The 15,792-nt window shown below is 37.5% G+C and overlaps 5 protein-coding genes and 1 non-coding gene across 7 annotated transcripts in view; 1 reads left to right on the forward strand and 5 right to left on the reverse strand.

Annotated features, from left to right (window-relative positions):
• Positions 1–8: 8 nt before the first annotated feature.
• On the forward strand, positions 9–7,996 carry LOC108622353 (zinc finger protein 160-like). The gene is given in 6 exon segments (XM_018020176.2): positions 9–48; positions 150–210; positions 1,603–1,660; positions 3,417–3,674; positions 3,938–4,277; positions 4,347–7,996. Coding segments are annotated over 6 exon segments (4,203 nt in total). The 3' UTR covers positions 7,793–7,996.
• LOC108622363 (activator of basal transcription 1) lies at positions 1,416–2,515 on the reverse strand. Its single transcript, XM_018020201.2, has 3 exons — positions 2,215–2,515; positions 1,860–2,046; positions 1,416–1,772 (listed from the first exon to the last, which is right to left on the reverse strand). The coding sequence occupies exons 1-3, from the start codon at positions 2,375–2,377 to the stop codon at positions 1,502–1,504; spliced, it is 621 nt and encodes a 206-aa protein (XP_017875690.1). The 5' UTR covers positions 2,378–2,515; the 3' UTR covers positions 1,416–1,501.
• Positions 7,997–9,252: 1,256 nt separating the features above from the next.
• LOC108622360 (transmembrane protein 209) lies at positions 9,253–11,675 on the reverse strand. 2 transcript variants are annotated; one of them, XM_018020194.2, is made up of 8 exons: positions 11,497–11,675; positions 11,280–11,405; positions 10,909–11,210; positions 10,512–10,832; positions 10,306–10,439; positions 9,897–10,223; positions 9,605–9,826; positions 9,253–9,518 (listed from the first exon to the last, which is right to left on the reverse strand). In XM_018020194.2, exons 1-8 carry the CDS (start codon positions 11,541–11,543, stop codon positions 9,390–9,392), a joined length of 1,608 nt encoding a protein of 535 aa, XP_017875683.1. In that variant the 5' UTR covers positions 11,544–11,675; the 3' UTR covers positions 9,253–9,389. The 2 variants fall into 2 exon arrangements, with proteins under 2 accessions (XP_017875683.1, XP_017875684.1); XM_018020195.2 differs by lacking the exon at positions 9,253–9,518 and having other exon boundaries at positions 9,692–9,822.
• Positions 11,676–11,855: 180 nt separating this feature from the next.
• Mccc1 (Methylcrotonoyl-CoA carboxylase 1) lies at positions 11,856–15,183 on the reverse strand. Its single transcript, XM_018020186.2, has 9 exons — positions 14,703–15,183; positions 14,542–14,617; positions 14,079–14,463; positions 13,651–13,985; positions 13,274–13,570; positions 12,989–13,201; positions 12,422–12,916; positions 12,164–12,349; positions 11,856–12,086 (listed from the first exon to the last, which is right to left on the reverse strand). The coding sequence occupies exons 1-9, from the start codon at positions 14,729–14,731 to the stop codon at positions 11,937–11,939; spliced, it is 2,166 nt and encodes a 721-aa protein (XP_017875675.1). The 5' UTR covers positions 14,732–15,183; the 3' UTR covers positions 11,856–11,936.
• Positions 15,089–15,162, reverse strand: TRNAI-AAU (transfer RNA isoleucine (anticodon AAU)). Its single transcript has one exon. It is a non-coding gene; the product is annotated as a tRNA-Ile (tRNA).
• A 97-nt stretch (positions 15,184–15,280) lies between the features above and the next one.
• mRpS28 (mitochondrial ribosomal protein S28) overlaps positions 15,281–15,792 on the reverse strand; it is a 1,149-nt gene continuing 637 nt past the window's right edge. Inside the window, exons 2-4 of the mRNA XM_026811443.1 lie at positions 15,741–15,792; positions 15,535–15,656; positions 15,281–15,476 (exon numbers count right to left, since the gene is read on the reverse strand). The exon at positions 15,741–15,792 is cut by the window's right edge and continues 9 nt beyond it. Coding sequence (XP_026667244.1) covers positions 15,329–15,476; positions 15,535–15,656; positions 15,741–15,792 — 322 coding nt within the window. The 3' untranslated portion in view covers positions 15,281–15,328. The remainder of the gene's footprint in view (positions 15,477–15,534; positions 15,657–15,740) is intronic.

Consider the following 15,792-nt stretch of genomic DNA (forward strand, 5'->3'; position numbering starts at 1 on the left):
ATCCCTGGATGAGAGCTATCAAATTTGCCAAGAGACCTGTAAGTCCTGGTAAGATTCATTTAATTGTTCATTTGAGTTTTGCCTAAACATGTGTAGTATGCATATCGCGTAATGTATTCTGCTGAATAGCGTACTTGGGAGATAAAGAGAAATTGGCGTGACTCTTTAAGCTAAAATGTTTCACAAGGTGAAACGGAGAAAACAACAACCGCATTGACGTGATCACTATCACAGTCGTTCATATTAACAGTTATCCGTTCGGCTATATCGAGGATCGAGGCTTTTTTTATAACGCATCCACACCGTTGGTGGTTATTCCGGTTGGTTAACGGTAATGAAAGTAAGAATTAAGAATATAGGAAGATCATCGCGTATAAGGCGACACTGTGGCGCCGGCCATTGCAAGGGACAACACTGACCTTCTTTCATCGACAGAAAAATAACTAGGTCTAAATTAAGCCAATTGATCGTTCGGGGGTGGAATCGATGTTTCGTCGGTATCGAGCGGTACTCGCGCTGCTTCTATCCCTTTTTCGCGGTTCCCTGTCGCTCTTTGCTAGCCCTTTAATTCTCTCTGCCACCGTGTTCTTTTCTTTCTTTTGCTCATCTTTCAATTTCAAACTCCTTGCAATTGGGTCTAATACGTCTCTATTCTTAGTAACTACAAATTAGAGCATATACTAAACAAATTAAAAGGATTTCATTCGATACATGTTTAACACACATGTTTCATATTCTTGTTATACACGTGATACATCTCCAGTATGACCAAACACGATTGAGAGTATGAAGAGAGACTTTCATATTTCATACAAAAGAACTATTTCTCTTTTTCATAGGCGAGCAAATACTTTCCATAGGATTTCCATTCTATTCGAAAGACAGTCCCGTTATTAGCAGCGGAACAGTAACAAAGACATCGAGATACATGTTTCAAACCAATTGTTCAGCGTACAGCGGTGTTAGCGGTGGACCAATTGTTCGTCGCGGTAATTTTGAGATGTTGGGAATGATCGTTTGTAGTTTTGCTTCCATGGACGAATCGACTTTCTACCCTCGTTTATGCATGGTCATACCGATTACTGTTTTAAAGGAACCATTGGGCGATTATCTACGTACTTCTGGTAACGCATACTTTTTCACATTTTTATTATCGGAAAAATTAAATGCTATTAAATAATTTTCAGATCCCAAAGCATTGTCGAGGCAAATGCAACATGACGCAAATGCTACGACGACTTGGAATCTTCGCCCCTTTCTAGCGTCAAAAATGTGACAGGAATCTGAGCAATAGTAACAAAGACTGTTTCCTTTGCCAATTGTTTTTCAAAGATACAGAAGGAAATTCACAGAATGTGTTGTTTGGAAAAAATTATATTTTTATATAATAATAATAAAAGTCTTTTATATAAAAACGGATGTTCTTCCATTTGTTAATTTTTAAATATATCGTTGTTTGAAAGAAGTTATATTAATCTAAATCCTGAGAATTCCAATTATTTTATCCAAACAATGATTTTAAGAAATTTGACCTATCATCTATGGATTCATTTTCCTTCTTGCTCCTAATTTCAGCATCGGTGTCTCTCTGTTTTATTGTAGGTGGTACAAAATTACCATCTTGTTGCTTCTGTTGCAGTTTTCTACTTCTATCAACATTGTGAGAGAAGAAGTTGGCTTCTCGTTTCGCCTGTGCAATCTCAGTCTTCAATCTTTGTTTCCGAACCGCTCGTTCGTAAGCTAAGCGTTCGCTCAAGTGAACCCATTTGAATCTAAACAATATTGTTACAAATGTATTAAAACAAATGAATTCACATAAAATGAGTCATACAGTAAATACATCATATTTAATAGATTACCTTGGCAGATATTTTATGTTCCACAGAACATCGTAAAATTTGCTCCTTTTCCTAGTTGAGATTTGTGTATTATTCAATGTAGCTGCAACAAATTTTGCTACCTTTTTACTTTCAAACTCCACCCAGCCTTCACTGAAGAATTGTCCACCAATTTTCTTTCGTTTCTTTGTTTTACTTCTTTCCACTTCTGTTGATGAAAGTACAGCATTGTTAAAAAATATAACATTTCACAGGTATTGTCTGAACAAATAAGTGTATTAAAAAGATTCTAATTAATCAAATCGAAATCATTGTAGTGAGGTTAATCTTTTCGCAAACATAAAACTTGTCTCTTGCTATGAGAATATTAACTAACCATTTTCTGTTAATTGTAGATAGATTCTTCCGATTTTCCCGTATTCTGAAAGAAGTTCACGAATTTTCGCGATGTTCATATACTTCGGTATACTTGACAAATAAACGATTCCACGTTTTCGTTTCTTCGGTTCTTTTGTTTCATCAATTTCCATGTTTTTCATTTGTAAATATTTTATACATCATTATGTACTTAGACGTTTCCGCAATACTGTACTATTATTTAACGTGATTTAACATTACAAATAATCATATTCAATATTTGAACAGAATACTGACACACAATCAATGCACAATCAATGCACGCATTGAGATTGAGCTCTATCTCAACGGGACTTGGAGTGTGAACTGTGAGAGGAAAGCTGACACGAGAGAGATGCAAAACTGTTGGTTTCGGTTACAATTTGTTTTTTGTATTTGTATTTGCAATTGTACAAAATACCTCAAGGAATTTCGGACAATATGCAAAGCATTAGAGACAGAAAGAAAAAACGTACCACACCTATGCGTGCATGCAAAGTCGGTTAGGAATTTTTTGAGTCACATTATCTATCATGACCTACCTCACCTCCCTCGCCAGCCCTTATACAATTAATATAGGACCGGAACCACCTATCTTGCATTTCTCACGGATTGCTGTCGCAACTACTTCTTCGTTTAGCAACAATGTATGAATCGTATGATTTACCATTTCTGAACTTAGAGCCAGACATATAAGATATATTATACGTTTTATTCTCAAATAATACTAGACTAATGTACATAATTAATTAATTAATGGAATAGATTGGTATATTTTTGCATTTTTCACGCAACCATATTTTCATGATTCTGTAGCCATCTGTCGAAGCTAACGCATACTCCATTGATCGAAGCGCTCCAAATAATTTGAGACGTGACTCGAACTTTTAACAAACGATCGCATCATATATACATATGTGCGTTATTAACATATGTGTATACGTGCGCATAAGTAAATTAACGCGTAAACGTGAACATTGATAGTTTATAATGTGATAAAAAGTGTACAAAAGAAACGAAAAGTGGTTCGGCAGCGTGGGTACAATCCCGTATCACTGTAGCGGACGATTGTCCGAAGGGGCCCATTGTGTAGTTGTCCTGTATACTTACAGATTTTGAAATTGGAACGATAACTGTGTGAAATCAGAAGGAGCAGTGACCGGGGATACTGACTGGTAACAGTCTGGAAGAACCAAGAATCGTGGACTGCGGGCTGTGGGCTGCGGAAAGCAGCAAGCACGAGCCAGCCCGTCCACTAAACAAAACATGGACGGCGTAGAAATAAATACGACCGTTTCGTCACAGAACGAGGGGGCTATCGTATCGACGGTAGAAATATGCCGTGTTTGCCTCCTCGGCAATCTGGTGATGCGTGACTTATTCCTAGAAAACGAGGTCGCGTCCCTTTCTGCAAAGGCGATGAGCTTCGCCAATGTTAAGGTTAGACATATAATTTAGAGGTTACAAACACAGTACAGAGTAGCGCCAAACCAAGAGCTATACTTTTGACGTATCAAGTACATACATTATGCGATAGGAGTTTTCTCAAAAGAGAAGAGTTCTCCCTGTTCTTTTGCATTGTATCTCTAACATATCTGATAATCAACCATGAGTTTCTTGTGCCACAAAATATTTTCTTGGAGCAAGAAAGATTATAATTCATGGTCATAATTTTATATCTCAATGTTACTTGGTTGTTTCAGATGTTACCTGGAGATGGTTTGCCGACACGTGTGTGTTGTATGTGTGCAGATAAACTTGAATCTGCATATGAGTTCAAGCTACAGGTGGAACAAGCTGACACAGTTCTCAGAGAAAGATATGTTACTGTAAATATGAAGGAAGAACTGTTTTTTAATGAAGTTGAAGTACAATTAGAAAGTGAAGAAAGGAATGAGCATGTAGAAGAAATGCATGTGAAAAATGATTACCAGAATGCTGATGAAGCACTTACATCTGTACCTATGTCTCAGGAGGAAAAGTCTCAACTTTTGAAGGAACAACTGGCTTTATTTCAAACAGATCAAGAAGAAGAAATGAGAGGTAACTAGGTTCATGATAAAAGTGGAGATATTTCATGTCCAATATTAATGAATTCTTTATGTTTAACAGAAGAAAATACTGACTCAGTAATCGAGGAAGTAATCGATCAAACAATGACTACTGAACAAGCATCGGAAGCTTGTATGAGCCATGAAGAAGAAGAAGAAGATTGCATGATTGCAGATGTTCCGAAGCATGAGATATTAAAAAACGAGACTAATGATTGTCTTGAAAATATGTCGACTGTGGAACACGATTATATATTGCACACGGAGTGTATGTTGCCCGAAGATCATCACCAGGAACAGGAACAACAACTTGCGTCGGAAGAATCATTTCAGCGAGTAGATTGTTCTGAGGAATCGTTCCAAAGAGTAGATTGTTCCGAGGAATATGCAAATTTGTTGGCGAAAGCAACTGACGTAACGACTCAAGAAATGGAGATCGAAACAAAACAGTTGGTAGTTGCGAACCGTGATTTCAAAGAGATAGATGAGGAGTTTCAATGTCAAAACGAGGCCAGAAGAAGCAAGCGTAAATTAGTTGGACGAAACGAAACGAAACTAGACTCTGTCGAAGAAAATTATTTCGAGAACTTGAACCTGAGCTCGAGACTGAAGAACGTTCAGATTGACCAGTCGGAAAAATGTTTTTTTCTGTGTTATCTATGCGACAAGGAGTTTGTTTCGAAGGGCGTATTAAGGGAGCATATGCACTCTCACGAAGAGGTCCGAAAGGCGTTGTCCTTAACGAAGAAAACGACGTTGGACACGCCAACGCAAAAGAGCATCTGTCCGGCTGCGAAATCACCACCATCGGGTAAACGATCGAACAAGTGCCCCTATTGCGGAAAACAGTATATATACATTATCTCGTATAGTAAACATTTAAAAAAACACGAACGGGAAAAAGAAGGAAGCGATGAACCGATGCCACTGGAAATTTCATTCCAAGAACAAGAATACAGCTTAGACCTCGAGGATTACGAAAACGAACGACGACATTCAAGTTCTGAATGTCGAAAGCGAGCAAAACAAAAAGAAGAAAATACAGAGATCGAGGACGAGGTAGAAGACGAAGAGAAGAGAGATGGTGAGGAAGAGGACGCAGGGAAAGAAAGCGAGGTAAAGAGGGGCGAGAACAACAATGATGACGATAATGATGGCGAAAATGAACAAGAGGATGGTTCGAACAGGGAACACGAGAACAATGGCGTGCGCACGAAGAGGTTCGCATGTGTCAAGTGCTCGGAAAAGTTTTACACGAAGCGTGGGTTACGAAAGCACGAAGCATCGCACGTTGATCTCAGGTGTAGCATATGCGAAGAGGAATTTGATACGTTAGAGAAACTAAGAAATCATAGGGCAAAGCATGTAGTCGAAGGTGTGTTGACCGAGCAAGATCTAGAAATGGGTGCGGAAATATTAGTCAATAAGGAAACAGAGGCTTACGAAACGGAAGATAGAGAAAGGGAAGACAACAATCAAAGAATGGAGAGTGCGGAAATAGATGAATTGTTGCAGAGGACAGAAAATAATTCGACGAAGAAAAAGGACGCACACCGTGGGACCGAGTACAGTTGCAAGATGTGTTGTCAGCGATTTACATCAAAGGATGTATTGCAGAAACACGTGGAACAGCAACATGAACGCACAAAGGTCTATAAGTGTACAGAGTGCAGCAAAGCTTTCGGGAATGAACTTACTTTACGCAATCATCTGATAGCTACGAATCACAAGACTTTCATACACGGTCAGGAGTACGATCCTAATAAACGTATAAAACGTGTCGCCGCGAGGGCTGCGCAAAAGATTATCGATAAAATTACGAGCGATACCGGTTTGGAAGATGACGACGAAGACGAAGGAAATGAAGCTAAAATCGATCGCACTAGTTCTGCGGACGGCAATTACACTCGGAATAAACGGGAAATTTCCTTGCAGAAAAAATATAAAAAGGAATTGGAGTGCGAGAGCTGCAACAAAAAATGTAGTTCGAAACAATCGCTGATGAAGCACATGGAACAACATGTGAAGGACGAGCAATCGGCTAAGCCGGAAAAGTCCAAACAAATGACTGAGAAAAAAGATTGGCACAAAAATTGTGCCAACGACGAGGTCAACGATACTGAGAGGAAGGATGATGATTCGGATTTCGAGAGCGGTCTGGATTGGACGATGGACAATCACGAATGCGAGAAATGTAAAAAACGATACAGCACGAAAAAATCGTTGTTGCGACATCAATTGTTACACGAGGAGCCAAACTTCGAATGCGATATCTGTAACGTCAAGTTCTACCGCAAGGACAAATTGAAAGCTCATTATGATAAGTGTTCGGAAAGAAATCCAGACCAAGTGAGGAAGTGCAATATTTGCGGCGACACTTTCGAGACCAACGAGATTCTACGAAAGCACAGGGCGAAACATGTTACCGAAGGTATTCTTACGGAGGAGGACTTGAGGGATATCGAACCACGACCAGCGGAGAGAAAGCCGGGCGAGAGAGTCGGCAGGAAGAGAAGGACGGATATTGTAGGTTTGGAATGTACCGAATGTAACAAGCGATATACTTCAAGGAAAGGTCTCTTACGGCACATTCAAGTTCACGAGGGGAAGAAATACTTGTGTGATATATGCCCGAAAAAGTTTTACCGGAGAGAACATTTGAAAATACACGTAGCCAAGCATAACATGGTCAAACCTTACAAGTGTACGCGCTGTACAAAACGTTTCATTAAAGAGGAGCAGTTGACGAATCATTTATCGAAACACGATCGGACGTTTAAGAAGACTAAGGAACCTGACAGCTCAAAGAGATTCCTGTGCGAGATTTGTTCCAAGAGTTTCACGCAATCTACGACATTGATTGCGCATCTCAGAGCACACAATGGCATAAAACCGTACGTCTGCGAGGTCTGTTCACGGCCGTTCACGACAAACGCTTACTTGAAGATGCACATGAGAACGCATACGCAAGAACGGCCGTACATTTGTCAGTACTGTTCGCGAGCGTTCGCGAGAGCCGACACGCTTGCCAATCACTTGACCTCGCATACGGGTGAAGCTAAGTATCACTGCAAGTATTGTCCGAAGAACTTCCGTCGTCTCAAATCCTTGAAGGAGCATGTTTTCATTCACACTGGACAGAGACCTTATGCGTGTCCGACCTGTGATCGACGATTCAATAACAACGGAAGTCGATATGCTCATAGTAAGAGGTGCAAGCAAAATTTGGTACAGAATCAAAATCGTGCACAAACATTGGCCACACAAGTGCAACCGGTTCAGAATCAACAAAGAATAACATTGGAACAGGCCACCATCGGGCAAGGACAAATAGTGAAGGCGCAAAATATTAAAACTATCACTATTACCAGGCAAGCGGAACCGGTTACTCATCAAGTGATGCAACATCAAGAAATTTTGATGCCTTTAATACTTCCCCTTACGGTGACTCTTGCTGGTGAAGAAGTTATATTACCGGAAGGAACTAAGATATTTACTACGTCTTAACTTTACGTGTAACTTCTTCACATGTTGATCGAGTTTGTTATTCAATTTCATGTTTAATACCAAACTTTTTTCACGCGTATTCTCTAAATGAGAATGGACTGGAACAGAATGGTAACGAAAACAAACGAATATTTTCGACTTTGTACAGTATATTGTATATCCTTGTTTATATTTAAATATGAGCTAATACTGCTGTATATTACATGCATAAATTGAACTTGATGCTACATTGAGTAAAGTTCTTCTGAGAAAGAAACAAACAGTGGACGATCGCATCTTTTACATGTTTGAAATGTTTTTCTCTGGAATAATTTTATTATTGAACGCGTATTTTACTACAAGCGTTTTATTATCTTCGACGTAAAATAAATTTTTCCAGGCATGGAAAAATAAGTGCGCTCTACACATGCGGTCTCGAATCAATTTGTTTACCATTTGCGCGTCTTTTCTGGGCTGTGTTCGCAATGTGCGAAAAGCAATTAGACACGCAGAATTATATTATGTCTGTATTAAAACATAAATACATAGCACGCTTATGTACTTGAACAAGAGGTACGCAAATATCATATAAAAAATGTTTTATAGTATCTGTTTTGTTGCTTAGGTATTTTATTATATATCATTAAGCGTTCATATCAGTCTTACTGATTTAAGTCGTTTTAAATTAATACAAATGTTACGTTGCATGTTATCACAATGTTAGTAGTAACTCTAATTCATTCCGAAGAATCCCTTCGTTGTGGTACTAGACTTGATTGATAAAAGAATCGGCTGAGAACGATATATATGTTCTTCGTTTCTGATTCGAAAAATTAATTATCGTCGTATATTACTATTATATAAATGTAAATACAGATTGATTTTACCCAAAGATTGTATTATAAATTGCATAAAAGGTGCAACATAATTTTTCACGAAACATACCTTTTAAATATTGGATTACGACAGGAAAAGAATTATAGACTGTACAAATATTAACTAATTAATAGTAAGAGTGAAATTGCATTCTTTGTTCAAGACGATAATTAATAACGGCATAGAATAAGAATGCAGTCTTCATAATATTTTTACGATCCGTTAAAACGATACGTTTCATTGACAAATTGTTCTAGTTTTAAGAAAGATTTTTAATCGAAGTATAAAGCATTTTGCGATTCGTGTTTTATGGATATTGTATTCATGTGTACATTGATTCAATTACACATCACAATTTGTTAACTATCAGGGGAAGATACAGATACTAAAGATCTCCGAGTTACATTGCCTCATTGCGGAGCATCGCGTTAAACAAACAAAAATTACTTTCAGTAAATGTGAATAGTGATTATGATTTATTTGTACATATTACGTAAGTACTGTGAATAAAACATCCGTAGCATCAAAACTGACATTATAAAGTTACATTAATTTTGTTGAGCACACAATCGTTATAATCTACGTGTATGAGAAAAAGTTACAACAAGTTACAATTCTTTATTCAATCAAATGAAAATATCAATGTATCGAAATCAAAACTTTAAATTCATCGAATCAATAAACAAAAACAGACACAAAACAATAAATAAATAGAAAATCGTGTAATTGAAAGGCCAAATCTTCAACCATCGATTACCCATAGAACGTTTATACCTGACGGACCTAAGTTAACGCGGCCTAACATACCATGATCTCTCGTTTTGACGATATACAAGAATAATAGAAGCGTATGAAACAAGTTGTTTCTACCCTAGAAAAATCAAAAGAAAAAGAATTAAACCTAATTACAGTTAATGTGGAGACAATAGAAAAGCGAGGTCCCATGATTCCACTTACACGTTGTATTTCTTCGTAATCATTGGGTGACGAATCTCCGGAATGTGCCAGACAGTAATGTGGTGGATTTATGGATTGGGACACTATGATGGGTCCTTTGCTACGCGGTAAACTCATTCCTGACCTAGCCATGTATCTTGATGTAAACGGTCGCGCATCAGGTTGGTCTAAAGGAGCTTCTAGTTGCGTGTCCATGTAAGTCGACACCAAGTGCATAACTATCTGTAGCAATAACACGCACGACTACTTACTCGAATCATATCCTATAAATGTTCTATAACAATTGAATTACCGCTGAATCGGTCGGCAAACTGGCATCCCAATCTTTGCCATTGTGAAGTCCACCGCCATTCCACTTGAATTCGCTCATAGAACCACTATTCGCTAAGATTTTTATCCTCTTAATTAAATACTCCTGATTATTAGTAAGTTCCAAGAAAGGCACTAAAGTTGGTAAGGTGGGAATAGCAGTGACTAAAAAAGGGGCTTGTGCGAGTTTTCTCAATCTGTCCAGTCCAACACATCCTGGTTGAGAATCACTCAAACCATGTCGAACCAAGGCTAAACATACATTGTCGATTTCAGTTGCCACTCGTTCGACAACCGTTTTGCTGATCCACTGAAGTAGTTTATACAATTCCTTCATTATGCATTATATTTTCATAGGCACTGTTCATTAAACTCGAGTTTGTTCTACTTACCAATCGAAGATTAGCTGTCCATTCATTCGCTTTATTCGGGTCGATTCTATATTTTCTCCAAACATCGGGTGTCCCAAACAAACCCCTAGGCGAGCTTCCTTCTTCTGTACCGGGACTTGTCGATTTTGACTTATCTAAAGCAAGATGAAATGTTTACGGATAATTTTTAATTTATCACAATGAAATTTCTGGGTAAACGAACATACCGACAATAGGTGCTAATTGATAAGCGCATCTTCTTAACAATGGAGAAACCTCTCCAGGATTTCTCATCGCTGGATGCGACCAAAAGGAGCTAAGTAAATTAGATGGCTGATCGATGTCTGTCGACAGGACATGTTTTTTTTGTCGAGCTTCTTCCAGATAATTTTGCAACTCCTTTTCACTTTGTATCAAATCCTCGCTAGTCAGGTTGGTGCTCATCGAGACATTAAGAGATTTGTTAAAAGATCCATTAGGACTAGGTGCTGATTTTTGTGATGTTGGACTACCATATTTAAAAAATGGACTCGATGGTGAAAAGTCCTCTTAAAAACAGATTATAAGTACATTCTGTAGAGAGATATTTCAAGTAGTATTGAAATATAAAAAATATTGTCATACTAGATTCACTCAGTCTTGGAGAGCCAAGCGGAGTTATTCTCCTGTTGAAGCTTATGCATGATAAATTTAATGGAACTACTGGTTCAGGCGTTTTTTGAGATGATACTGATTCATTTCTGAAAAGGGGATCGTCCTCTGATACACCTAACAGTCGTCTCTGCTTAGGACTCAACAGAATTGGCCGTAGACTGAAGCTAGCCCAGGCATATCTAACTATATGATAAAGAGCGTTTAATCCAAATATTGAAGCTAAACACCATTCTGCCCAAAAGAAGGGTTTGTATGCTTCACCTCCATATAATCTAAACAATATTTAAAATTAGTATCAATGAAATCAACAGTCTATCGACAGAGGAACGTGAGTGGCTTACATGTCAAAGACAAGAATCCCAAGTAAAGAACTATTTACAAGAAACCATGTGATGCTACTTCTTGCTTTGTATTGGGTCTGTCTTATATCAAGCGTTTGTTCTACCTGAGGTTTCGCAGTCAAAACTCTGAAAAGAAAATGATATATCGTAAGTGTACAAAGCCGAAATCAACTGGCTACGTAACCTTCTACTTAATTTTACGAGCTTATCATTTAACCTCGCATTAGGAGATATACATCGCATCGAAGACCGGAAGCTGCTCATTTTATTATTTTTTCACTCTTTCCTGTTTTCTTTTACCAGTTCAGCTAAACGTTTAAACGATCAAAATACGATATTGTCATGCTTGGAACATTCTCTAAATGTCTAAATGATGCCTGCCCCGGATGTCCATTCGTCGGTGCATTATTTGGCTATTTCGCGCGCTTTTTGGCAATGACGTAAATGACGTACATGTAATATGCTATGTGTGACTATGCACGATACATCAGTGGAGTGTGGTGCAGTGTTGAAGATTTATTGAAGATTTATCATGTTCACCGCTCACATATTAATTTATACATATGGGAAAAGAAATAAATGCAAATATAAAAATAGTTTATATATGTACAATTCGAATATAAAATAGATAAATAGCTTGGAATTATATGAAAGACATCAATTTGATATCTTTGTTTCTTGATTTTTCACATCTGTAGATCCTGTAGATGCAGCTAGCTGAATGAGAACCTTATCCTTTGGTACATTATCACCTATTGAGCATAATATATTATCCACTCTGCCATTTGTGGATGCTCTGATAATGTGCTGCAAATGAATGATTCATTTTTACTGGTAATGTATGAAATTTTTTACACTGGTTATTGAAGGGGAGTTAAACATACTTCCATCTTCATGGCATTAATTACAAGTAACGGGTCTCCATTTTTTACTACATCTCCTTTTGCGACAAATAATTTATCTATGCAACCAGGCATAGGACTCAAAGCTTTGCTGGGGTCACTCTTGGTATCATTATCCACAGAGTCGTCAAATTTCATACGAGATATATTAAATTGCCACCCACAATCCTATGAAAGCCAAGAATTATTAACATTTTCGTGATTAAATCGTAGTAAAGTATAAAAAGCAAAGATACCAACCTTGGTAAATAAGTATAATTTGTCTCGAATCTTATGTACTTTTGACCTCGTAATCGTCTCATCGATTTCAGCACATAATTCCAAGGTATCTTCCTTTTTCTTTAATATACCCGATACTTTTCGCCATTGACCAATCTCATTGATTCTCATAGTATAAACTTCCGGTTCGATGTATTTTACTTCGACCTTGATCTTGCTGTCGCAAACATTGAAGGAGTAAGTACTCGTTAAACTATGATTCAATCGGAAGCCAATTTCCGTTGCGAAAGGGCTCAAAGGATCATTCGTTGCAAGGGAAGACCGTAGAGATTGCGTGTCTTCATAAAGTATCAAGGCAAGTGCAGCCTGAGCTGCAACTTCGCTCGGTATTTGTAATTTTGGAAATAACTTTTCATAATGTTCATCAATGAATCCTGTGTGTACTTGACCCTGACGAAAATCAGGATGAGAACATAAGCTCTTAAGAAATTCTATGTTAGTATCGAGTCCTGCTATCTGAAAAATATACATATAGAAATTATAGTATTGAATCGTGACTGTCTTCGTTAGTTTCGAAAATAAACTTACATTATATTCATTCAACTTTGACCGAAGTACAGCTAACGCTTCTTCTCGATCTTTACCCCAGATGGCCAGTTTCGCGATCATTGGATCATAATGTATGGAAACTTCGTCTTTTTCACGAACTCCAGTTTCGACTCTGATAGCATCACTGGTAATTTTCGGTGTTCTCAGATACGATAGTTTCCCCGCTCCTGGTAGGAAATCTTTTTTGGGATTCTATGATTAATTATAATCAGAAATCAATTCAAGCTAGATTAAAGAGAAAGAATTTCATGAAAGTATTATCACCTCAGCGTATATTCTCGCTTCAAAAGCATGTCCTCGATGATTAATATTACTTTGTGTTAATGGAAGTTCGTTTCCAGCTGCCACTCGTAACTGCCACTCTACCAAATCTAATCCGGTGATTGCCTCTGTGATGGGATGTTCTACTTGAAGACGCGTATTCATTTCCATGAAGTAAAACTTGTTTTGATCACGATCCATTATAAATTCGACGGTACCGGCGCCAACGTATCCTACAGCTTTTGCCGCTTGCACCGCTGTCATGCCTAAATTCGACCTTAAATTTGCTGAAATACCGGGCTACGGCATACCACGATCACTTTGTAACCGATTTTTATAATACTAAACAGTGTTTGTTGGAAAGATTCCAATATACATACGGCGGGAGCTTCTTCGATGATCTTCTGATGCCGTCTTTGAACAGAACAATCTCTCTCGAACATGTGGACAACATTTCCATGCTTGTCCGCAAATACTTGCACTTCAATATGTCTGGGATCACAGATATACTGTTCAAGCAGAACTGTCGAATCGCCGAATGCTTTTATAGATTCGGTCCTCGCAGATTCTAAACCTTCAACGAATTCCGATTCTTTCGAAATGATTCTCATCCCTTTGCCTCCTCCGCCGCGTACAGCTTTTATCATTAAAGGGAAACCAATTTTCTTAGCTTCTTGTATCAAAGTTTTATTCGATTGATCTTCTCCGTGGTATCCTAATTGCATTAAGTTAAATTTAAATAAGCTTTTATATCGTTTTGCGTAAATGCGGGAATATGTGATGTAACAAGTGTATTAAAATTAAATACCAGCTATAACAGGAACTCCAGCTTCCATCATGATATTCTTTGAAGTATTTTTAATACCCATGCTGTGTATTGCGCTCGCCGGAGGTCCAATAAAAATAATGTTTTCCTTTTGGCAGAGCTCCGCAAATTCCGTATTCTCTGAAAGAAATCCATATCCAGGATGTATAGCCTGACACTTTGATTTTTTTGCTATGGATATAATTTTATCCTGTCTTAAATAGCTCTGGCTGGAGGGTGCAGGACCAATGCAGTACGCCTCATCTGCTTGCTCTACGTGCAGAGCATTTTTGTCCACTTCACTATATACTGCTACAGTTCTTATGCCCAAGAGTTTAGCAGTTCTTGAAATACGACATGCAATCTCCCCTCTGTTTGCAATTAGAATCTATAATATAGAGATGATTTTATACATATATTTTTACAAGTTCTCTAATGATTTGAATGTTTCCTTACATTTCCTTACTTTATCGATTCTGGTAATTACAACTTTTGAGTTTTCCTTGTGCAAATGACGTATGTGCACAGCGAGTGGATGAAATCTGAATATTGTAAGGAATGTATGATTACGAAATCTCACAAAAACACGAACGTATTAGACAGATTTTATCTTACGTAATCACTTACAACAAAATAGGTGTTTTCGTTCGGTACATGATGCTTTTTCTAGATAGGAGAGACTAGGTTAACTAGTCTTAATTCCCGTTGTTAAAACAATATGATTTAATCTATATGCTATATTTTCCATTCGTAATTCTCTAGCAATCGCTAACCAATGTCAAAAGGTCATGCATGTATCAAGGGGCGCGGTAGCGGCCCGAAGGCAAGTTTGATATATATCCTTATCAGTCATTGCGTGGCTGGAGTGGAATGTATGTGCTTGCGTGTATGGAATGTATAATGCATAATTGTATGTCACATTAATCACGTAAATTGTTAAAGAAATGAAAAATTGAAATTATATCTTTTGATCATATTTTTAGTCGATTTGATATTAAATATAAAAAGAAAAATGGCCCATGAGGGGATCGAACCCGCGACCTTCGCGTTATTAGCACGACGCTCTAACCAACTGAGCTAATAGGCCTTGACATGAAGCACGTCCTGATTACGAAAAGAATTCTACTTTGGAAATGAACAAACAATACTTCAACAGTAAATAAATTTTGAATATGTCGAGGTATGCAAAAAAGAAAAGAAGTATGCATATTTAATTTAAAATTTTATTAAACGATAGAAATATCATTACAAGCTCAATCTGATTTTACTGGAGACTCTATTAAACTCATAAGAACACAATCGGCTTCTAAAAGTGTTAAATCACTAGAAGCTCCTAAGAATCTTGTGGATAATTCCAAATCCTTTATCCTTAGCTTAACTTTTGAACCTCTGACATATTTACTGAAACATTGAGATTCTCATTGTTATTTAATAAAAATAAAAACTGCTTGTAACTTACTTTGGATCCTTTTTTGGCCTTGGACATACGCAATGAAATTTCCATCCAAAATCAATGTATAAATCGTCATCAACAACATGAAAAATTTCGCCTTGTACTATTCTATTTTCAGGGTCTCCTAACTGAAACGCAATTAACAGTAATAACGCAAACACAAAGAGTAACGTTCAACATTGCTATTTTAATGAATTATTTAATACACTTACGTCAATAAATTTTGAATATCGAAGCAATGAAATAAACGAAGTGCGCTTCGGT

The sequence above is a fragment of the Ceratina calcarata genome, unplaced genomic scaffold (genome assembly GCF_001652005.2).
Source record: "Ceratina calcarata isolate Rehan_Ccalc_2016 unplaced genomic scaffold, ASM165200v1 scaffold219.2, whole genome shotgun sequence".
Classification (NCBI taxonomy): domain Eukaryota; kingdom Metazoa; phylum Arthropoda; class Insecta; order Hymenoptera; family Apidae; genus Ceratina; species Ceratina calcarata.